At 36.8% G+C, this 25,336-nt stretch overlaps 1 protein-coding gene across 1 annotated transcript in view; it reads left to right on the top strand.

Moving 5' to 3' along the window:
- LOC110033780 overlaps window positions 1–25,336 on the top strand; it is a gene marked incomplete at its 3' end in the record, with an annotated part of 102,562 nt that overhangs the window by 36,708 nt on the left and 40,518 nt on the right. Inside the window, 2 exon segments of the mRNA XM_020737875.1 lie at window positions 13,756–13,964; window positions 20,916–21,035. Of these exon segments, the coding sequence (XP_020593534.1) occupies window positions 13,756–13,964; window positions 20,916–21,035 (329 nt within the window).

Below are 25,336 nucleotides of genomic sequence, written 5' to 3'. Positions count from 1 at the left end.
GGAACGGGAGAGCTGCGGGAGACAGAGCTCGAGCGCAGGGGAGGCGGCTAGGGATTAATATACATACATAGATATATATATATATATATATATTAAATATATATATTATAGAAAGTAACTCATAGCTCCTTACGCGTTAATATCAAAAAGACGGTTACAATTGGTTAATGGGAAACGTGGATTCTCGCTAAAAATAAAAAAAATACATAAAATCCTAGGTGTTACATTTTCCTCAATACAACTCCACCCCAAAAAGGAAAATTACTGGAATAAAAGTAAAATTAACCTAAATATACATGTATCAAACCAAAACGTATACCCAAAAAAGTGATGTATACTCTCTATGAGCATGTATATCAAAAGAAACAAAGATAATAGAATCTATATGCCAACCAACGACATCTCGAAAGCAAGAAATCGCATCATGACCCAAAGAGTTCAAAACGTGCAACTCAAAAAGACTGAAGTAATAGTAAAGAAAGAATAAATCCAAGTGGTTAGAATAGAAATAGTGGTCGTCATTCATTCAACCCCCCAAGCAGCAAAGACAATCCAACCTGGCCTAAAAAGCCCACCCGTAAAACTAGTCTTATTGCTATATCCCCTAAGTGCCATATCTCCAATATACAACCTCCAAACCATCATCACAAATGTAGCAAAGGAGCCATGGGCCTCCATGCTTAAAATATAAAACCGAACAAAAAACACCCAACACAGTCCCTCAGCCCGTAACCGGAGAAAGTTCCCAGCTCCACAACCACAACCACCAATAAATAGGGAGCCTTGGGCCTCCCAAATAAAAAACAGATACACCCAACACAGCTCCCAAGCCTGTAACCCGAGAAAACCCCCAGCTCGACAATCACAACCAGCAACCAATAGGGAGCCCTGGGTCTCCCAAATAAAACACAACAGATATAGCAAAGGAGTTCTGGACGTCCATGCCGGTGATAAAATACCCTTCATCACAACAAACAAAATGATAAATAACCATATTCCCAGAGCACCACACCTCCAAATTACCCATAAATGAGTGAGTGAGAGAGAAGTCCAACCTCATTAAAACATGAGTCGATCCAAGCCAGTCGGCCACCCATAATTCATCAAGATGAGACATTTGTACGAATAAAAGGAGCATAAATATTATCAACAACTAGTAGAGTATAAAGGGTAGGGGGAGTATCTCCCACCCTGCAAATTTGACTAGAGCCACCCAAATTAGCAAGCCAATTTGTGGGTTGATTACCCTCCCGATAGATGAAATTCCAAACATTCATATTAAAAACTAACCCTTTAATCCTCCTCAGAGAGAATATGCCAATAATGCAACAGTTAAAATAGCTCGAGCCTCAGCCTCAATAGGGGAGTCCGCATGAGAAGGAGAAGAGAAGAAGAGTATATACTTTCCGTGGTGATTCCTAGCAATGCCCCCACATCCAACACTAGAGACTTTTCAACTCCCGTCAATATTAAATTTAATCCACCTTCTAGGGGGTGGACTCCATTTGACCAAGGTAGGTGGAGGGCAGGAGTCTCCTTACCTCCAAATTCGTATGCCCCAAAGCAAGAAAATAATTAATTCCCGAAAAGAAAGCTTTTTTGGAATTCCCAAATCTCCATAATTTATTAATGTAAGAAATGATATTAGTGAAAACCATCATTTTGTGAATTTCCTTACCCTCATGAATAGTATCGTTCCGAGTCATCCAGATAAACCAACAAATGATATAAGGATAGATTTGTTAAAAGTGTTTCTTCTTACGGTCCGGATTGCAACTCAATGTGGTGAGAAAAAGATTCCTCTCAGGAGAAACAATAGTACCAAACCATAACCTAGCCCTTCTCCAAATAAATAAAGAGAAGGGGCGTGAGAAAAGGTATGTTCAATGGTCTCCTCCGCCATAAGGCACAAGCAACACCTGGAGGCCATTCTCAAATCTTTCATCTTAAGAATATCATCACAAGGTATGAATGATTGAATGAAAAATACGCCAAGCCAAGAAAGACATCGACGGGGTTAAAGCCCAACTCCACACCCCCTCTCCTCAAGGGGTGTTTCGAAAATTATAACGAGATGCATATAAGGATTTAGTAATAGAGCTCGTCATGGGTAATTTCAAATGAGTATAATGCAGATGATGATCAAAAGGTATGGTGGAAATGAAAGCAACTCCCTCCAGCCTCAATATATTAGTAAGAAAAGGGAGGTTGCAATGGCCGTCAATCCAAGCATATGAAACTTTGAGGTTAGATTTGAGGTTAGAAAACCTCGAAAACCTCGTATCCCTCGTATTCAACAAAACATGAGACCAACAATCGTGCCAGAAAGATAGGCTACCTCGACCCACCTCCTAATAAATGAAGTTCTTCGCCCAATCTATAACAGTAAACAGTCTCTTCCACATCGTGGAATTGCCTAACCGCCAATTCGTTAAAGCAAGTTGAGAAAAGTGACAATACTACTTATGCATGAAGTTAGCCCATAACGACTCTTTTTTCCTGAAATTAGACCATTGCTCGAAAACATTGATATTTGTAATATGATGCAGAGATTTGAAACCCACCCCATAAACGCTTATGAGTTTACAAACATCCTTCTAAGGTAACCATCTTCTTCCAGAATGATTTCCCACCCATAAGAACTTATTGAAACATCTTTCAAGAGTCGTAATAGTGCTCTTTTTGGGTTGGAAAACTTGAAGAATATAAATACTCCTAAGCAATATAATACTCCTAAGCAATGTAATACGTCCCCCAAAGGAGAGGAAATTATTTTTCCAATCTAAGATTCTTTTCCGAATCTTTTCCACCACCTCGTCAAACTGTATACGTCTCTTCCTGCTCTTAAAATTGAAAACCCTCAGATATTTAAGTGAAAGAGTAGAGAGGGAGAAACCCGTAAAATTAGTTATCCAGGAGGCATTAGAACGATTAACCATGTTCCCCAAATAAATATTGCATTTATTAGAATTGAAAGAGAGGCCCGAGGCAGATTGAAAATCAACCATGACATTATGAATCTCCTTCACCGTATTCTTGCTAGCATTAGAAAATAGGATTATATCATCGGCATAAGCTCAGTAAGATACAATAATGTTAGATTTATGAGCATATTGCAACTTGGAGTTCCTCCTGAAAAGATTGTTAAGAAGATGGGAGAAATAGTCAAAATATAAAATAAATATAGTTGGGGATAGAGGATCTCCCTGCTTAATCCAACGGCCCGCGCTAAAAAGGCCTCGAGATTTACCATTAATGAGAATACTGTAGTTATTACAATGAAGCCAGAAATTTATAAGTTTGCAGAACTCTTGAGAGAAGCCACGAGCATGGAGAATCTTCAAAATAAACTCCCAGCTAATCGAATCATACTAATCGAATCATAAGCCTTACGAATATCCAGTTTAGTAATCATGTTGTCCCCTCTACATTTTTAATCAATATCAAGAATGAGTTCCTGAGCCAACATAATATTATCAGTAATACCCCTCTTTTGAATAAAGATAGATTAATTCATGGGTATTAAATTGTGAAGATGAGGTTGAATGTGTCTGACTAAAATCTTCTTGATCAACTTAGAAATAACAGAAGTCAGAGAAATTGATCTAAAATGATCCCAAGAACTCTTTTGAGTGTTTTTAGGAATGAGAACAATAGTAGCAGCCGAAAAATAATTTTCAGGAGTTTCCCCTTTAAAGAAATTTTGTATAGCCGCGACAACATGATCCTTAACAATACTCCGGCATTTGGTATAAAAAGCAGAGGTAAAGCCATCAAGCCCCGGAGCTTTATTACAATTAATCTCAAGGAGGGTGGAATATATTTCCTTAGCCGTAGGAATTTCACAAAGATCAATATACATCATGTGATGTTGAACATCATTAAACAAGGAGGCATCAATATAGCCCGATGTCTCATGGAACTCAAAGAGTTTAGAAAAACGAAGAACTGCATTATCCCCAATTTTCTCATCTCCAGTAATCCAATTCCACTCATTGTTTTTAATTCTCACAATGATGTTATTAGCTCTTCTCTGTTTAATACAAGCATGAAAATATTTAGTGTTTCTATCTCTCTGAGAGAAACGAGCCTCCCCCGCTTTTTGTTGAAGCAACTCCTCCCAAAGAGAGGCCTCAAGCAATTCTTTGTTAGCATCCTGTAATTCCAAAATAATATCAGTGGTGTTCTCATCAACAGCTTGAAGCGTACTTACCCTTTGTTCTCCTTTTTTAACTCTAGCATGAACATCACCAAAAACACCCAATTCCAAGATCTTAAAGAAGCAGTTATCCTCTTGTGTAATTTCCAAAGAATATACCAAGCATTTCCCGTCTCCTCACATTTCCAGTTTGCCACAATAAGTCTCAAGAAGTCATCATGTCTAGCCCAAACGTTTAAGAAATGAAAGTGGTATGTAGAGTTCTTTTTAAAATAATCAAATGATAGAAGGAGAGGACTATGATCCGATCCGGTTCGGGAGTGATATCAAAAAACGAATTAAGAGGGAGAGAGGAAGAAGTAGATATATTAGGAAGCTCCAGAGCATTTAGAACCTGCGTAGTAATCTCACTTGGGGCAATACCGGTAGAGAAATTGGTTTCTTGGTTTGTGTCAGTATTCAAATTGATAATAGCTGTAGAGACAGAAACCCCCCCCCAAAATTCAAAATTACAGGAGGAACAGAGTCAGGAACAACCTGTTCGATCCTACCCTCTACCTCGTTCGTAGGAAGAGAAGGAGGGGGAGCCGCGATTGGAACAACCCGTACAGCCGCATCTTTAGGCAACTGCGGCTGTTTCCTCCCATCCCCTTTTTTTAAATCAGGATTTAATTTAAAACAATTTTCTTGATCATGCCCAAATATTTGACAGTGTGTGCAATAGGAAGGATGTTGCTCTAAGTATACCTGTTGCCAGTAACCAATATGCTCCGAACCAATCCATACCTCATCAGGAGGAGGAAGAGTGGCATCCCTTTCGATTAAGACTGCCCGTAGAGGGTCTTGTAAGATTATAAGTAGGAGCATCTAATTTCAACGGTCTCCCGAACATAGCCGCTAAAGAGAAAAAAAACTTCATGATTGAAAAGATGGACTTTCAAATAAGGGAACCTAATCCAGACAGGAATAACATTGGCCTCAGCTTAAGGATCGAAATTAGCAGACCATTTTAACACTTTCATCCTAACGTTCTCGAACCATACCATACACTTAGCAAACAGACGAGTATAGTATTCCTCATTCGCTAGCTGAATCAAAATGTGTCTTCCATCCAGAAGATCAATTTTCCATTCACCCGTAAGCCTCATCAACTCAAAATGCTTTCGAAGAAATTCTAACTTAGGTATTTCATAAATGAACTTTCCAACCAGATGTAAACGGTAAGAAGAAGCAAGTTCGATGTTCTCAGCATCAGAGAGGAAGAGAGCAAGTTTTCCCTCTTTCCTGCCGGATGTCGAACAAAAGAAGAAACGGAATCAAGCTCGAGATTATCGTAGAAAGCAGAGGGGAAGTTAGGAACACCATTAGCGGTGACGCTAGCATAAGAGCGAGGCCATGGAGTCGCAAACCCTAGTAGAGACGGAGACGGAAACATCGCGTTCTATGTATATTATCTGGTTTGTTTGGATCTCACATGGTTTATAATTAGTCATTTTTGTTTTTCTTAATAGGTACTTAAAATATTTTTTTGAGGTAAATATTTTTTTTTATTTGATAATTTCTATACAATGTGAGTTTATCTAGTTTCTTAATTTCATGTTTTTCAAGAAGCTTTTTCTTGAGTGATTCATTTTCTTTTCTATCTTTTTCTATAATAATTATATCATTAATATATACTATGTAAAGCCTACTTTTTCCATCAATATAATTTTTTATGAAAAGTGTATAGTCATCTTGTCTTTGTACCGCATTCCATTTATGAATTTTGTAAATCAAACAAACATGCTTTTGGGGATTGTTTGACATCCTAAAGTGTATTTCTTAATATACGCGTTCTATTTTTTTTTTAAAGTACTATCAGATCTTGAAAAAGAATCTATATAAACTCCCTCTCGTGTGAGAAAGCATTATTTATATTTTATTTTTGTATGGACCAACAAATTTTAGTAGAAAAAGAAATTAGAATACCAACCGCATTCATTTTTTGCAAAAGGAGCTAATATTTTTTTTTAGTTAGTTGCATTATATACCACTAAATAGGACGCAATGGAGAAAAAGGATTCATGTAGCCGACCCCATGTAGTGGGATTAAGGCTTTGTTGTTGTTGTGTTGTTGTAGTTGCATTAGATTAAGGATATCCTTTGACAACTAATATTGCTTTGTACTGCTCGTCTTTCATTAACTCTATAATTTAATGAGATTCATTTGCATCCCTCAAATTTTCTCTTCTAGTCGATCAACAATATCCTAAAAGTTATTTTTTTGCATTTATTGTTTCTGTCATGTCATCTTTTTAATTTTTATTTTTAGTGCATCGAATAGGGTTTGAGGTGTTTTAATGAAGTTAGAGCTAAATTTTGTAAAGAATGCTTAGGAGAAAAAAAGTGAAAAGATTTGTATTTGGAAGTGGGATGTAGGGGTTGAATGTTTGTTGATGGGTTGATTATTGTTACCTGATGATTTTCTTGAATCTTAATTTTGCTCAAGTTTTAAATAGAGCTTACTTCTTCTTGTATAAGCATAAAGAGGAATAGTGTTGGGAGTTTGTGTGATTAAGATGTTATTATAAAAGATGGTTGTTACATCAAACCTATCTTCTAGCTAGGTTTTCTTTTACTGTATTTGAGTTTGATTCAAAAAACAATATTTTTCATCAATTGTGACATTTCTTGAAGTGAGAAGTTTTTTGTTAGTTGAATGATAACACATACAATTTTTTTGGAAGAATTTTGTAGTGGAGGAATATCCTGCAAAGATTATACTTATCTCGACGCAGTTTGTGGATATGGATATAAACAATGCACAAATATTTTGGAAGGGGTTTTTTAGGATTTTTTTTAATGAAAATTTTTTATAAGGTAGTTTATGGGACTTTGGAAGTAGTTACGTCCGAGGGTATTCCATTAGTTAGGTATGTGTCAGTCAGTTGCTTCTCCTCAATATTTTTGTAAATCTTGATTTTACAAAAGAAAGTCCTAGTAATTTCCAGAAGGTGACGTTTTTTTTTGTCATCTCATTTTGTGTGGGTTGGGGGGAGTTAAGACAGAGAAATAATGCATGATATATATATATATTTGAAAAAGGAAGACAACAACAACAATAAACCTTTATCCCACTAAGTGGGGTCGGCTAAATGAATCTTTTTTCCCCATTGCGTCCTATTAAGTGTCATATTTTCATTTAATTATAAAGAGAAGGTAGTTTGATTAAAAATAATCACGTGCATTATCCATGCGAAATAGCTTAATGTTAGCATTGAATTGATTTTACCATTGCAATAAAAGTAGGGAGATAAAGTTAATATTAGGTTTTAGTTTGGTATATCTATATTTAAGTAAAGTCTTCTGTAAAGTAAATGCGACGAATCCTATAACTCAAGGAATATTATGAATTTTGAAAGTCCCCAAATATCAAAGTGAATTAACATAAATGTAGTAGATGATATAAAATCATTTTCAAGAAAAGAAATATAATGATGTTCTGTAATTTAACAAGTTTACAATAATTTTTTTTACTGTATATTTGGTTCCTCGGTGCGTGCGCGGTGCGGCGTAAGGCCACGAAGCGCGGGCGTTTGAGAGGGCTTAAGAAGCGTGGCATGCCGGCTTTTTATGAAAAAGCTGGTTGTGGATCGATCCCCACGGTCGAGTGTTGGTTTATTACATACCTTACCCTCGCTGCATCGCTTCTGCTCTAACCCTCTGTTCTGTAATTTCACAAGTTTACAATAATTTTTTTTACTGTATATTTGGTTCCTCGGTGCGTGCGCGGTGCGGCGTAAGGCCACGAAGCGCGGGCGTTTGAGAGGGCTTAAGAAGCGCGGCATGTCGGCTTTTTGGGAAAAAGCGGGTTGTGGATCGATCCCCACGGTCGAGTGTTGGTTTATTACATACCTTACCCTCGCTGCATCGCTTCTACTCTAACCCTCTGTTCGACGTCGAACCTGCCCTACCTCCCCTTGCTCCTCCAGTCACTCCTGCACTACCTCCCGTCGCTCTCCTGTTGTTTGAGTCGCTCCTCTGATGTTTGGGTCGTTCGCTCCTCTGTTATAATGATCCTTTATCATCTGCTCCACTTAGGTATTTCTTTTATAATTTGAGTAAGAATCCTTTGTCATCAGCTCCACTTTCTTTGTTTGTTCAGGCCGCTCGTCGCTCCTGCCTTGTCGCTCCTCAGCTGCACTAAATTTTTTTGCTTCAGTTGGTTCGGTTTTGTGATTTTTGATCTTTAAAAGAAAAGCTCATTTATATTTACTTGAAAATGTCCAAGAGCTAAGGTTTATGTCTCTATTGACTTGAAATGGCCTTATTTAATTTCAATTTTTTTTTATGAACGAGGCAATATATGGTGGCGATAGTTTCTGCATGTATAGTTATCTTCAAGATTGCTTAACTGGTTTGTATGGATTATTTGCTCTTATGACTTGTTTGATTGTTGTTTCGAGAAGACAGGTTTTAGATGATGGCTGTATGAGGATGTCAATATTTTCTGGCAAAGGTGAAGATGGTTGGTCATGTTGAAATAGGGCAACACCTAGATGAAATTTTGTTTAATTCTGAGAAATTATTTTTATATTTGATTTGGAATTTATTGTTTGTTAAAGGAGAGATTCTTTAATCTATTAAATTCTGTGAATGCTCAATGTAGGGATTTATTTGCATAGATTAAATTCTGTAATTGTTTTACTATTTGATTTGATTTGGAATTTATTGTTTGTTCGAGGATTTATTGATTTGGGATTTATTGTTTGCTAGAGGATTTATTGTTAAATCTGTTATTATTTTTGGTTCGCTGAAAAAAGTGATGTTAGTGCAATCTAAAAGTAAGGTTTTGTTTTTGGAATTCTTACATGTTTGCATAGATGGACTTCTATATCCTTTATATATTCATCATTTTTGGTCGCAACCCCAAGAACCTGGGAACCCAAAGATCAGGTGAATCAACTGAAGTCTCAAGCCCGGAGCAGCATGAACTTGAGTCCACTTCCCGTTTTAAGCGTCTGAGGGTTGAGAATAAAAAAAAGTTAGGGCTGCTTTCATGAGAAACCAGATATTACAGTTGTTGTCTTCTTGCAGCGCAGAACCTCAAACATCTCATTCAAGCTCTATCGAGCATGCCCTGGAAATTCTGAATGGATCAAGAGAAATTTATGAGGATTAACCACTATGTACCTGTTTGCGATAGAGTTGCTTGAGGATCTGACTCGTAGAGATTTTTTCCTGATGATGCCCAAAGCCCGATGTCCGCGGGGTGGCATCTCTCCGATGTTTTTTTCATCGCATGAATGTTTGAGAGATTTTTTAAATTTGCAATCGCAAGAACTTTTCAGGTGCTTTTTTATTTGTGGTTGTTGTAATGATTTGAATATCTAAACTATTTGGAACTTTGCTTATTAAGTGCATTTATATTTTTAACTTCTTAGCCTTTTGTGGTTGTAACTAATTTTTATTGATGCTATTTTATTAGACTGGACGATATTGGTCCATATGGATACAACTGAAAGAAGACGCAGAAGGAGAATAACAACTACTGTATATTTGATCCACGAGTATTACAACTCGTACATTGATCGGTTTTTATGCATGACACTCAATGAGATTTAGCAATATGTTTCGAATGAAACAAGCAGTTTTCATTGATCTTTTGTAAGAACTCAGTGGATCTCATGGACTTCATGGATCTGCCAGGACGACTTCGCGAGAGGTGTTGATGATAACACTGTACGTACTATCCTAGAATGCGTCAATGCAAGTGGCGATGAAGCAATTTCAACACTTTTTTAAATAATTTGCAGGTACTTCTCAATCTGGTTGAAGACACTTGTGAACCTTTCCTCATAGGTCATCAATCCCACTGATCCTACATTCGAACGAACCCCACAGAGATTTCACGTGATGGACGATACATGTTCTTTAAGGTGTTACCTCATATTCAATAAAATCAATTTTTACCAGGACTACATTGAAGCATTTTACGGAACACATCTTGACGCAGGTGTTCCAAATAATGAATATGTTGCATTCATCGGTCGTTGTGAGAACCCGACTCAGAATGTCATGACCATTTGTGACTTTAAAATGTTTTTTCATTTTCTTATGACCGGTTGGAAGGACAGTGCAAATGACGGTCGAGTTTTCAATGCAGCGCCGCGAAATGCCAATATCAATTTCTCATATCCACCTGTAAGTAGTCATACTTAACTATAACCTCAATATTAATTCTATAGTTTATATCAGACAAATACTACTTGGTTGATGTTGGATATCTGTTGCAACGATGGTATTTCAAGTCATTTATTGATACGAGATATCACATACCAAACTTCGAACGTGCAAACAACGTTACATGAGACATAAAAAAATGTTCAATAAAAGACATTCATCGTTACGCGGTGTCATTGAGAGGACTTTTGGTGTTTCGAAGAAAGAATGTGTTATACTCCGCGATATGCCTTTATACTCGTTTTCCAAACAATTATAGATTGTGATTACTACGATGACTCTCAACAATTACATTTGATGACATTATTCTTGCAACGATATCGACTTCAATCAGACAGACGAGGATCAAGAACATGTACCTGCCGAAGCTTTTTAGTATTGTCTTGGGCAGTGTATGGCACAACATGACAATGAGGCTTCCACCACCTGTACTGCAGACGGGGAAGGTGCAAGCGAGATTGCAGAATCGAGGGAATATATTACTGACGCGATAGTAGGGGGATGATTAGAGAAATTTTTATTTTAATATTTGTAGTTTTTTCAACACTATTGTAATTTTTCAGTTTATGTTTACCTTTTATTTCCTTGTACATTAGACACCACCTTACATTTTATTGTACTGTTTTGAAATGAGTTTCTGCTTTTGAAGTGTCAGATATCTGACTGTTACAGTTCTGCTACAAACAAAATTACTAAACAGAGGCAAAATGATCATATATCCAGAAACAGCTACTGCACAGTTATTTTCAAACAGCTGCAACAAACAACTAACCAACTTTCCCGCAATAGCTTCTCCGTAGTAGCTTCCCAGCTGCAGCTGCCCCAAATAGGCCCTTAATGTTATTATTCATAAAAAGAGAAGAAACGTACATTATGATTTTAAAAGAAGAATAGGTATTCCCAAATAATTTCTATATCGTGGGTAGATATAAAGGAACATTATAAGTGATTTTTTTCGTAACATAAATATTGCCCATTTTTTATCTAGCTTTTCCAATCATGCTCCTTATAGTGATGTATTGGTACTCTGAAATTATATTGTTTAGTAATTTTATGGATTAATAAAGATTTATTGCATGATGAGGAAAATATAGAACATTATTGAGGGTAAATGCGTGAGAAATAGAAATATCCTCTTAATCTATCACAATTGTTTGAGAATCATCAGTTATTCTATTTTTATTTTTACTGAGGTATGATTTGTAGCTTTGAAAAGATTGCAAGATTTGCCATGGGTTGGTGCCTCTTGAATATAGGATTCAGGTTTGAGAGAATCATTTGAAGCATTTAAATGCACGTTTTACAACTTTTACTATTTTGACCAAAGGAGCATAACTTCAATGGTTTTTCTATGAAGTTGAGGAAGTTTTTTAATTTTTTTTATTTATTTTAAGTTGAGCCCCTTTAATTCCACACAGCAAGCTTGTTAGTTTGAGTGACCTTTATTTCCAATAGCTTTGAGGCTTTTCGTGGAGTTTTCTATATTTATCTTTGATGTGTTCCTTTTTTGAGTAATTGCACCATAAACTGTGTTAGAGAAATATTTTTTTATTGTGAAATAATTAATTAGTGACCACTAATTTTTTTTTTTTATAGTTTGTTGGTTTTCATTGTTAATGCTTCAAAGATAATGTTATTTAGCATTGCTATATTTCTTTGTTCTTCAGCTTGTATGAGTGAGAAAATTTCAGTTTGAGCTGGTCAAATTTCTCTATCTAAAATTTAAACATGAACTCTGTCACATTCATTTTTGAGTTGTACAAGAAACTAATAAATTCTCTTTCTACGAATTATTTAAGAATCATCATGTCCTCGTCATATTTCATCTTAAAATTTTAGTAATAATCTAGTTTAAGCCGATAAGCCTTCATTGTATGAAAATATCAAATGGCAGAGAAATTACTTTGCTTGGTTGCTAAGATATTAGTTTTGGTTTTATAGATTTGGTCATCTTTGACTTTTGAGTATGTTTGTGTGACAGCTTTCCAAATACTTTTTCGGTTGTGAGGAACATATATGGTCCACTTATTTCAGGCATTATGGTGTTCTATATTCATGTCATGATCATGGAATCAGCTTCAGTCTAAAGTGTAAATTTTGTGTCTTTTAGCTTTGGAGGGGAATCCTTAAGTTGATAGATCTTTCCCTTTCTTTTTTTAGGAAAATTTTCATAATATGAGATCACGTAAGTTAGTTTTTCATTCAATCGATATGATACATGCACTCTCTAGAGCTCTCCTTTTGTCAGATTTTCTCTGGTCATAGTGGTTGACTCCTCGGAGTGGAAAATCAGATATAATGAAGATAGGACTGAAAGATGAGAACAAATGTTGAAAAATAGGACCCTAACCTCACCTTGATATCATGTTGAGAAGAAGAGGCTTGGAATGCTATTCTTTTAATGGTCATTTATACATAAAATTAAGAGCTAGTTTTGAAGATGCACTTAGAAGTTAAAGCTCTGAGGAGATTATTCTTTATTGTGTACTTTATGGCTAAGGGATTTTTTACTTTAGCCTGCTTTCTAATATGATTGGGAACAATTTGAAAAGCCATGCCTAATATATTGTCTTTTCCTATCAAGTTTACTTTTGGTAGTGTGTACAGAGGCATGATGCTAAAACATTTATATCTAACATGCGCAAACTTGTCACCTTTATCTGCTTTAGTGTTGGGTACAGTTTTATTGCCTAGTGGTTGATGCTGTAAAATGGTAGTTTTGGTTAAAATTTCTATCGAGAACTTTGTTTTAGTGCTTATCTTAGTTGAATTGATGTTGAAATCCTCTTTTTGTTGTTCATTCTTTATTGTGTACTTTATTGCTTAGTGATTTTATTACTGTAGCCTGCTTTCTAATATGATCTGGAACAATTTGAAAAGCTATGCCTAATATAAAGTCTTTTCTTATCAAGTTTACTTCTTGTAGTGTTTACAGAGGCATGATGCTAAAACATTTATTCCTAACATGCACAAACTTGTCACCTTTATCTGCTTTAGTGTTTCATGGGTACAGTTTTATTGCCAAGTGTTTGATGCTGTAAAATGGTAGTTTTGGCTAAAATTTCTATCAAAAACCATTTTTAGGTGCTTATTTGATATGATTTGATGTGGAAATCCTTTTTTTTTTTGGCTACTCATGCTAATCGATACATGTTTGCTATCTACATGGTCAGTTGAATGTTAACTACGTTTAGTGTTCCATCTAATTGGCTTTAAAGTTTATTTTACTTAAATCCGATGGTCACTTAGGTGGTGTTTCTCTTACATTCAGATTAGTTGCTTCTTAATCCCTCCTTTCTTTGTTTTCTTCAACATATTTCCATATAATTTTCATTGCTATCTGCGGCAATGAGGAAATTTATGTCTTGTTGCAGGAGGTAGGAGTCTGGGTTGTCTTAGTAACAATGGTGCTGCTGGAACTCTTTATGATGCCGTACCTCGAAGCCTTATTATGTCTAACCACAACCGCTCAACAAGGACTGATACCCTTCTTCTAGAATTTCCATATCAACCACTCTGGACAAATGTGTTTGTTAGAAATCATGCCAAAGCTGTTGTTCCTTTGCTATGGAGTCGTGTGCAGGTGAGTGAAAATTTACACTTCCAAATATCACAATTAGGTATGTTTTGGATTTATCATCTGAAGTTCAACTAATAATCTACATTTATCTAAGAATATTTAGGATCTTTTGCATTCTAGTGACTGAAAAATAACACATCATGCTTTTACATCATAAGAGTTATTCATGCTTTTACGAAATGATTTTTCATTAGCTAATTTGAAGGCATTGAAAGTGTTTAAAATATGCCCTCAACTTATAGAATAACAGGTAAAATACATTTTATTGTCTTATCGTTTTTACATTTGTACGAAACTCATGACAATCTGAGATTCTCCTAGCAGCTTCCACGTTGATTGGTGGAGGTACCTTTAGCAATATTTTCATGGTCACCACTTGCGCTCTGTTCTCTGTCCAGCTAAGGAGAGCCCAAGATTTTTTTCCCTAAATCATGATGGCCTTGTTTTGCTGGGTAGTGAAAGTTTTTTATTTTTCTTTTATTTATCTTCACATTTGTATTTGAGAGCAAGTATTGTTCTCTTTGTGCGGACCCGTTTAGAAAAGTTCAACATTTGATAGCTAATGTGCATTTTTGTCATTTAAGCTCCGGGATGTCATCTTTTTGTTGATTTTTTTTGTTTTTCTTTTTGTTTCAAACTCTTCTTGCCTATTAAGTACGTGACTGAATAAGGAATAGGCATGATGATGTCACACCCAAAGCAATATGATGTGTGCAATGATGTATCAACAACTTTTTTGGTTGAGTGTAAATGAAATGCAGAAGATTACTTTTTTGTGTGTTGTTTGAAGTAAAATTAATTTAGCCTAAGCCTCGATAGGTGGTGGTAGCAGTGATTGGCAATGCGCCAATGTTAGATAACTGCAATGAGTGGCGATAGAAGCCCAGGGTTGGCTAGCAAGGTTTCATGCCCATGGTATGTTAGAAATTTGGCCGATAATTCCAACTATTGCTTTGTATTCCTTCTTCATCTAACTAAGCTACATTTTGAAATCCTTTTGATCTTTTTATTTTGAATTCTTCTTTTAACGAAAAAAATTGCTCTTTTTTATTGATAGAAATTTTTATTATTGATTATTTCCTTTATTGTTATTTTATGCATTTTCTTTTATCTCTTGTCAGTTGTTGGGAATTGATTAATTGTAATTTTAGATATATATGTATTATGTCTTTCCTATTTTACCCCACTTTTGTATCAATAAAGTATCATGCCAATTCTCAAAACCTACATGGTATCAGCGCACTGAGATCTTACCCTAGCCGCCAGGATCCTTACCCTCACTGTCGGAACCTCTCCCCTCAGGTCTCTAGCGGTTGGAACTTCCCCTGCAAGCCTTCCCTAATAGATCTCGAGCTGCCAAAACTTCCCCTGCTGGTTTATAGCCACCGGACCTCCTCTCAGAACTGTCAGACTCCCTTCCTGCAGCTAGATCTCTTCTCTACAGGCCTCCCAAGGCAGGGTTCCTACCTTTAGCCGTCGGACTCCGTTCCTGTAGTCGGATCTCCATCCTGCATGATCGGATCTCCCTCTTGTCGGCTAGAAATCCTTCCCTACAGGCCTTGTTTGTTGGTAGCCGAGTACGGAATCGACTCCTTCCATGTCTTGGCAGCCAAAGCTCTCCGTTGGCTCCATCGAAGCCATGGTAGATTTCTCCACCATCGAGCTGTCGTCTGTTGCTCTTCTTGAGCCCACTAGAGGATCAAAATTTACATTAACCCCTCTGTTGATCGAAGAACCTGAACACCACATGAATTTCTTAATTACCACTCATATATTCAACGACACCAATTTCCTCCAATGGTCTCAAGCTGTTTTGTTGTCGTCAGAGGTTGGGATAAATTTAGCTACCAAACGGGTATGATTTGTGAGTCTCCGAAGACTGACCCACATATGCTACGCGGGAAGTGGAAAACTCCATTATAATGTTTTGGCTGATTAACCACAGAAACCTCTGCAAGTGCTATCTGGACTGTCGTTCGCGATACCTACTCAGGCTTAGGTAATTTTAGACAACTCTATGAAGTTTCTTATTAGATCCGTGAGGCTAAACAGGTATCGAATACAGTGACTCAGTATTACAACGACTTGGTTGCTTTATGGATTCAATGCTCTACCTCTATTATGACTAAACTTGGGACTCTCTCTCTGACCATTCCCTCTTTCATAAGATTTTGGGAAGGAGTCGTGTGTTCCAATTTCTGGTTCGCTTGAACAGGGAACTTGATGAGGTTTGTGGCCGTATACTTCATTGTGACCCTCTTTTTTCGATCCAGGCAGCATTCACCTAGATCGACAGCGAAGAAAGCCGAAGACTGGGTCATGATCGGCAACTCAACTACTTTAGCCTAGTTGTCAGCCTTGGTCTCCAACCGTACTCGATACTTTGCCAAGCCGTCGTGAGCCAATCACTCCACATGTGATTTTTGCCATAAACCCTACCATACCTTGAAAAATGTAGGAAGTTCCCTAGGAAACTGACAAAAAAGTCTTCGACCTAATCTTCCGTTGCTAAAGGTCTCTCTACGACCTCAGAATCTTCAATGATTTAGTCGAAACCTACTCGGATCATTTCCGACTCGCCGGACTCTATTAAGAATCAGATGAACCACTTGATTAACCTGCTTGGATTTAGTTTGTTCTCCTTTGGCCCACCGACCTCTCATGTCTGTGAAGGTAACATCTCTATGACACTAGCTGGATTTGCTTCTTCTAGTTCGTGGATTAGTGATTCAAGTGCGACATACCACATTGCCAAGTGTTCTCATGTTTTCTCGATATATTCTCCTTGCTCCGGGCAAGATACGATTAAAATTGCTGGCAAATCCTTTAATTCCTTTGCACGGAAATGGTTAGTTGTACTAACCGTAGGGCTGGCATTGGGATTCATGTCAAATATTTGTTTGCTTAAGTGTAACCTTTTGTTGGCCACTAAGTTAATATGTGATCTTGATTGTGTTGCTCATTTTTCTCCAGATGTTGTGTCTTTCAGGATCATCGTTTGGGAGGATGATTGTAACTACTAAGTTGGTAGTCGAGCTCTATTTTTCCAAGAAAATGTCATTGATGATGCTGACACTCAATCTTATAGTTGTAGTTTTTCTCTTTCTACTTTATTTGTTTGGATCATCCAATTTAAGGTAATTATGTCATTTGTTGTTTATTGATAAAAGATTAATCTTTTAAATGTAAAATTTTTCAATTAGCTAAACATCGATGTGTACCATATTCACCTCATCTTTACACTCCTTCCTCTCCTTTTTCATTTATTCATAATGAATTATATTGAACCTCTCGAACATCGAGCTATACTAATAAACGGCGATTCCTTACTCTAATTAATAACCACACTCGGATGTCTTGGGTCTATATTATAGAAGATAAATATGAAGTTGTGTCATTATTAAAAATTTCCACTCCATTCTAACCCAATTCAAAACCACTATTCAAGTCATTTGAACTAACAATGTTTGTGAGTACTTTAACTCTATTGGGAGAATTCTTGGTTAGTAAGGGCATCTTTCATCATAGCTTTTGTATGGATACCCTTAAAAAAATGGGGTAGCCGAGCGGAAAAATATACACCTTCTCGAAGTTGCTCGTTCCATTATATTTCAAACTAATGTTCCTAAACATTTTTGGAATGAGACCGTCTTTAGCGCCACCTACCTCATCAATAGAGTTCCCACAATGATTCACAACTTTCAAACCCAATTATCCATCATGATGTCATATTTTTTCTATCAATTGGTTCTTTTCTACATTAGATCCCAAAATATTTGGGTGCACGACATTTGTTTCAAACACTACCTCGACTCGTAGTAAACATGATCCCCGCTCAATTAGCTGTCTCTTGACTATTCTGTCACTCAAAGGGCTATCGGTGTCTTGATCATTCCACCAATAAAAGCTATGTTAGCGCCGTCGTCTCATTTTTTGAAAATGTCTCTTCCCCTAAAACAACATCAAGTGAGGGGGAGCTTATTTTCTTGGACATTGTTCATTTTTCGAATCCGTTAGACATTCTTTCTACTCCTACGACCATTGTGTCAGATGCACCTCTAGTCCTGTTGGATTTGCCATCAGCTAGGCCAACATTACCATCCTCTCAGTGTCTGTTCTCGTCATACAAAACCCTATGTTGAGACTCGTCCCAATGCCCTTGTCGTCGATCTCGCTGACCGGCTGCAGGGCATGATGTCCGCTCCGTTTGACATCCCTAGATGAGGCCCTCTCAACTTATGAGGGTGACCCTGATCTGAGTTAAGATTTGAATTGACGTACTTAAACAGTTTCGTCCATACACTCTTTATACTATGACAAAATGTCTTGTTCCATAGCCTATCTCCGATATACAAAGCTTTTGCCACATCCTTGATGGATCGTTGTTTCACATCCACTATTGAGGCAAGTTTGGCTGACATGTCTTGGAAGACTACTGTCATGGATTCGATGAATGCATTTTGGTGTAACCATACTTGGGACATGGTTGATCTTCCCCGGGAAAAGAAAGTGACAGGTTGTAGGTGGATTTTCAACACCAATTTTTACTCCGATGGATTCTTTAAACGCAACAAAGCGCGGTTGGTTGCTAAGGGATATTTACAAACTTATGGAATTGATTATAAATAGATGTTTGCTCTAGTTGCTAAACAAAGTACCATTCGGGTCCTGTTATCCCGAGCCGTGAATCTTGATTTAACCCTTGCTTCAGCCGGACGTCAAGAAGGCTTTCCTTGACGACGATCTCACTGAGGAGGTCTATATGTCTCTCTCACCAGGGTTTGACTCGTCTTCTTCCCGTGGATATGTATGTCGATTGCGGAAGTTTCTCTATGAATTGAAACAATCTCCACGGGCTTGGTTCGACAAGTTTACACAAGTTGTAGTGGGCCATGGTTCTCTCAAGCCCAATCTATTCTAATGTTGTTTTTTTCGCAATTCATACACTGACCGTATTGCCAACCTCATTATCTATGTCGATGATATCGTGTTGATCTTCCGGCCTTGGAGTCTCTCAAAGGCATCCTTGCCGCATTTTATCAACATGAAAAACTTGAGTTTCCTCATATTTTTTTTAGGCATGGGAGTAGCTCGGTCCTCTCGTGGCATTTGTCTTTTTTTGCGCGAATATGTGATGGATCTACTTCTTTGCAAATCGATAGATATCCTCATGGACCCCTAGTGAGAAATTGTTGGAAGTTTCTAATGTCTTTCTAGTGAACAAAACACACTACCAAAGCCTCGTGGGTAAGCTCATTTACCTCGTCCGTACACACCCACACATTTGTCAGCCTGTTTCTGTTAAAAATCAGTTTATGCATGACCTCTTCAAGCATCATCTCGCCGCTGTCCATCAGATCATTCACTATATAAAAGGTACATTAGGCTCAGGGTTGTTGTTCACTTGTCACACTTTTCACTATGTTGCAATTTATACGGATGTTGATTGGGCTGGGTCTGTCCATGATCGACAATCTACCTTTGGTTATTACACCTTCGTATTGGGGAACCTTTTCACTTGGAAAAGTAAAAAAAACAGTCTGTGATTGCTCATAGCATTGCTAAAGCCGAGTTTTGCTTTATGTCCTTGGGAATGTGTGGAACCTCGCTATCATGCTCTGCGAGTTACGTATGCGGTCACCGTTCCTCTTTAGCTTTTTTTGACAATAAAGACGTCATTAGCATTGCTTATATTTCAGTCCAACATGATCGTATCAAGCATGTGGAGAGTGATCGTCACTTTATCAAGAAGAAACTTGATTCCGAGGAGATTTGTGTTTCATTTATCCCATTCGTTGGCCAACTGGCCGATATTCTCACAATGAATCTTTCTCGACCGTTTGATGGTTTCAAGTCCAAGTTGAACATGATTGACATCAACTCGAGAGGGAGTGCTAGAAATGATTACTATTGATTTATTTCCTTTTTTGTTTTTCTCTATTTATATTTTCCCTTTTATCTCTGGATAGTTATTAGGAATTGATTAATTGTAATCTTGGAGATATATATGTTATGTCTTTCCTATTTCAGGATTCATGTGACATGTATATATATCCCTCTTTCACATCAATAAAGTATTGCTCAATTCTCAAAACCTACAGCCTGAACCTCAATAGTGGGTGGTAGCACCGATTGGCAGTGGGCCAATGGTAGATAGTTGCAATGGGTGGTGATATCAACCAAAGTTGTCTGGCAAGGTTTCATGCGCGTGGTATGTTCGAAATTTGGCCAATAATTCGAACTATTGCTTTGCATTCCTTCTTCATCCAACTAAGCTAAATTTTGAAATCCCCTTGCTCTTTTTATTTTGAATTCTTCTTTCACCAAAACAAGTAGCCACTTAATCGGTCTTTAGTGAAAATTTTTAAGTTAGAATAAGTGTAACGAATTGTAAAACCGGATGGCATTGGCCTATGAAGGGTAGTCATAAGTAGTTTTTTGTGTTTTTCCAACTAGTTTGTGCCAGGGAAGGATTTGGAAAGTATGGAAGGGGTGTAAAATCTTTATGAAACTAAAATTAATAAACCAAATGGCTGTGTTTGACATAGCGCCTTGCATCAAGTAATATGTTTCTTTCGCTGTATGTATTGCTGATTCTTATTTACCTTTTTATGAGATGTCATGGAATATCAGGGTAGAAATTTTATGGTTTGACTTGCATGTACTGTAAATGTAATAGCCTTATAGTATTAGTTTTATTTTACTTTTTATTATTATTTTTTTATTTGAGGTTTGAATTGAACTCCAATATCAGTTGATACCTCTAGCATACCTCGTTATTTCATCCTCTGTGTGTGTGTGTGTGTTTTTTTTTTTTAACTTTTTGCATTAATTCTGTATGCACAGCTTTGCAGTTTTGCATTAGTAATGCTCTGATTCTATTTTTGTGGCCTAATAATGAATCCATCAAGAAGATTTTTTTGGTTAGTGATGCATTTTATCTTTAATGTTCAGGTTCAAGGACAGCTCAGTCTGCTTTTTGGGGGTCTACTGACTTTTGGTCTGAAAAAGTATCCATACTCTGAATTTGAACTCATGGCTGAAGAGCTTCTAATGAGTGATTCTAGCATCAAGGTAAAACTGTTATCAAATTTTTCCATGACACCTGGGTATTTAGGCAGTGTATGATTGTTTTGATGTCTAACAGAGTTTGATCTTTAATGTCGGATAATTCTTATAGAAGTTCTAGGAATTTGGAAGAAGTTACTACATCTGATGATTTCATATTGATGTGTGCAATGATGTATCCGAAATGAACTAACACTCTAGACAATTTTGTTAAGATGAATTAAAAATTGTAAATCTAAGATCTGTTCTGCTGTGCTTTAAGTGCTACCTAATCTCATTTTAGCTGTCTTGTTATTTGTATTGTAACAATCCTCAATTTTTTTTTTCTTGGGGAACGGTTTCCCAAGGCTCTTTGTATTTTATGAAGCATTTATAGCATCTGTTAGACAGCAGGAAAATATCTTTGTACTCAAGTCCGTTTACATTGCATTTGTACTAATTGCTTATTTTAATGCCATATTGCTATTGTTACATGCTTTATCCCACCAAACAGCTGACTATTTGTTTCCAATTTTGAGCTCAACTGCTAATGTTTAGTCCAATTTCAAAGTAATTATATATATATATATATATATATATGAGCTCAACTGGCCGATATTTTCACAATGAATCTTTCTTATTTAATGTCATATTGCGAATGGCCTAGCTCATTGGTGCGGCCTCTGGCTAAGTCCCTCGGGTCGGGGGTTCGAATCCCGTGGTGCGGGCTCTTTGAATCAGAAACAAACACACCAGGGTTTTCAACCTTTTGGGGGAATCAATTGTTGGTGCCCACTGGATTGCTCGCGTACCGTTTTGCTAGCGTACCGTTTTGGTAAACGACAGTCGGTTGCTGCAGTGCTTGTGTGAAATACGCTAATGTCCTCAGGGTCTTCCTACGCTGTCGTCGTCGTCGGTGATAACCCTGCCAAACCCTCCTATGCTACAGTGGTTCACAAACGCAGCTCTCTTTTCCACCTCGCAGATAGTCCGATATTCCCACAGATGTACCATGATTCTGTTGCAGGAAATGAAGATTGCAATCTCATCAAAAAAAGTAGAGGAAAAGCCGGACAAATCATCAATTTTCTTCTCTGACGCTGAAATTTAAACTCGTGCAGAAAAATACAAATTTACACTAGTTGGAAAATTTCAATTAGGTTGCCCTAAGATGGAGATTATCAGGAAGGTTTTTGAAGATTTCAAACTGGTTAGGGATTGGCAGGTGGGTCATTTCAACGGAAGACATGTTATAATACAGCTGAACATAGAAGAAGATTACACGAGGATCTTCTAAAAGAAATTCATCACAATCGAGGGAAAACATATAAAATTGCTTAAATAGACCCCTAATTTGGATCCCAGTCAAGAACCCCCAATTGCGCCTATCTGGTTCTCATTATCTGAACTCAAGCTTCAATTCTTTGACCTACCTATCTTATATGCAATTGAGAATATTTTTTAGAAAACCTTTGCAGGTAGACTTACCTACAGTTTATTTTTCAAGGCTCTCTATTGCAATGATTTTCATTGAAAGATATATTACACTACCAGATATAGAAGAAGTCTGGCATGACTCTGCTCACAATGGTTATTGGCAAAAAATTATTGTTGAACAAAAACCATATTACCGCAGACACTGCAAGATGTTTGGACACCTGCAATAGAAATATTTTAGATTGCATCCACAGTTGGGAACCAATAGTCAAAAGCATGAACATGCTATTAGTGCACTCCATATGTCTGAACGCGCTCCTAGCAAACCTGATGATAGCCAACCTGAGGAGGGAATCGCCATAAGACAAGAGTTGGTGTCTGCCCAGAGATCCCTTCTCCTGACCATTCTACAACGGATAATGTTCGAACAGAAAATCAGGATAGCTCGACAGCTCCTATTTAGGAAGCATCAGGTGCAGAGGTGACAATTCACACTTCAAATACACTGGAACCTATCGTTGTGACAACAACTGGCTTTTCTTCTACTGCGGTTTTATCATCTAATCAGACCGAGGATCACATGAGCCAGTCTTCAGATGAAGAATGACAGGTTTACACTTCTCGGCGGAAGAAGATGGCTGGGGGCACACTCCAACTTTGAAACTTAATGGATAATACTTTGGTTTCTCCTGGCAATGACACGACTCTTCAAAGTTTGTTATCTGGCTTCACTCCTAAAACTAGAGGAAGTGGCAGTACTAAACTGGCTCGTCCCTAGCTACCTGTTTGCTGCATGCTTTAAATTTGTTTTACATTTTTATTGAGTCTATCTGTATCTTTTTGTTGAGGTATTACTGTATGGGTAGGGTGCCTCTATTGGACCCTCTCATACAACCTTTATGTATCCTTTCTATTTCAAAAAAATCAGCCCTTGGGTTTTTCATAAAAAAAAAATGTATATATTTCTTTCAGTTTTACTGTATATTTTCTCTTTTTAAGTTAGTTTTGTTTAAATGTGCCTTAGGTGAACATAATGAAATTATAATCATCGAGTAAACAATAAAAAAGTTGTTGATAATCAATTTAAATGTGACAAATGAATGTTAAGATGGATGTACATTGAAATTAAGAACGTAAAGTTAGATTTGATTAAATATTTGAGGATGAAATTGTAAGAAATAGTACCAATTGGTTTGATCATGATAATATTGATAGGGGTATAATTTAAGAGGAGAGAGTTTTTTAAAGGTAATACGAAAAAGTCATTTACACAATCCATCATGCTAGACTCATGCCATAAAATAAATATGTAATGCCTAATCCATGGAACTAGCTTCTCTTACTATTGAATTCGGACTTGCTTGTCTTTGCTTTAATGTAAAGGAAGCCTAAAGCAAATAAAAGGACTAAGAGTCCAAGAAATGAAGGAATATTTTGTTAAGGATCTGAAAGGAGCAAAATAGACCAAAATTCTTGCAAAAATCTGAGTGGGTGATATACCAAGTTTTGGGGGTTGTAGTCCCAAATTGATGCTTGCAAATCCCTCATACAAATTAGAAGCATCAAGAAATTGCTATTTATAACTTTCACCACTAGCAAATTCCATGGCATGAAATTGGTTGCATATTCTAAGGAGAGAAAGTGGTGGGATTGAGATTTTGTGTGACTTAAATATTTATCTCATTGTTGATCGCTTGCCATTGTTTTAGATATGACATTAGAAGCATTTGTGTCATGAAAAAGTGCACGAGTCAATAAAAATGGAGTTAAGATAATGAAGCTGTTTGTGAGGGAAAGATGAAGTCATGAAAAAGTTCACAAATCAAGAAAAATGATGTCATACAAAAGTTTGCATATTCCCTCCTGGTTTAAATTCTATGGATAAGTGATGATTTGGTGGCACACCATATAATGAAAATGACATTGTGGTGGATTTTTCTTAGTTTTTGAGAGAAGAGAAGAAGTTTGTGAGCGAAAGATAAAGATGAGGGTTATGAATGGGCTTTACGAAAGGAGTAGAAGATATAAAATGAGAAAGTATAAAGAAGAAACCCAAAGTTAAGAAAAGGAAAGAACATCAATCGAAAAGAAAAATACTTGAGCGAAAAAATCGGTTCTATCTTCATTGTCAACATGAACTAATTTAATTTGAGTTTTTGAATTTTATTCTATAAATAACTCTCTTAAAAGTTGACAAAGTTGCACCTGATATAAAATGGAAAATACTATACTAGACTTAAAAATAATGCATGAAATTTAAGCCACTAATAGTTGATTACAAATAAGTACCCCACATGATAATGCCAAAAATATAAAATCATGATAAACTCAGGTTGACTTGCACTCCACTTCTCGAAGGCTACAAAGATTTATACATCGAATAGTTGAAATATAAAAGCTAAAGGTTTTTAATCATATCGTATAGATATTAGCATTTTTCCCAAAGGGAGATGAATGAAATAATCTGTCATGAAGAAGAGGTATTGAAAGGGACTTAGTTTTGAGGAGGAAGAGATGAATGAGAAGATTATCATTGCATTTACATTTTAAGTATAGAGGGTCTTATGTTGATACTCAATAACACTTTAAGAACTCCATAAAGACACTAAGAAGCTTGGGTGGCTTCATTCAAATTGTTATATCTTATTTTATGGTGTTGAGTTTTGCTCCAATACTGAATTAATGTGAAGATGGATAAAACATAGACACACACGCAAATATATATATATAACAGAATCAGAGCTATTTCCTAGTTTGGCTAGCTAGTTTGCAGGTCTATTCCCCTCCCTATAGATAAAGGAGAAATGGACCTTGAAAAGAAGCCTCAGGGCATTGATCTTTCTGACCCATTAAGAGATATGCCGGAGGGGGGGGGGGGGGGGGGGGGGCGC

This window comes from Phalaenopsis equestris, unplaced genomic scaffold (genome assembly GCF_001263595.1).
Source record: "Phalaenopsis equestris unplaced genomic scaffold, ASM126359v1 Scaffold001286, whole genome shotgun sequence".
Lineage (NCBI taxonomy): Eukaryota > Viridiplantae > Streptophyta > Magnoliopsida > Asparagales > Orchidaceae > Phalaenopsis > Phalaenopsis equestris.
This window is presented reverse-complemented; position numbering and strand designations above follow the sequence as displayed.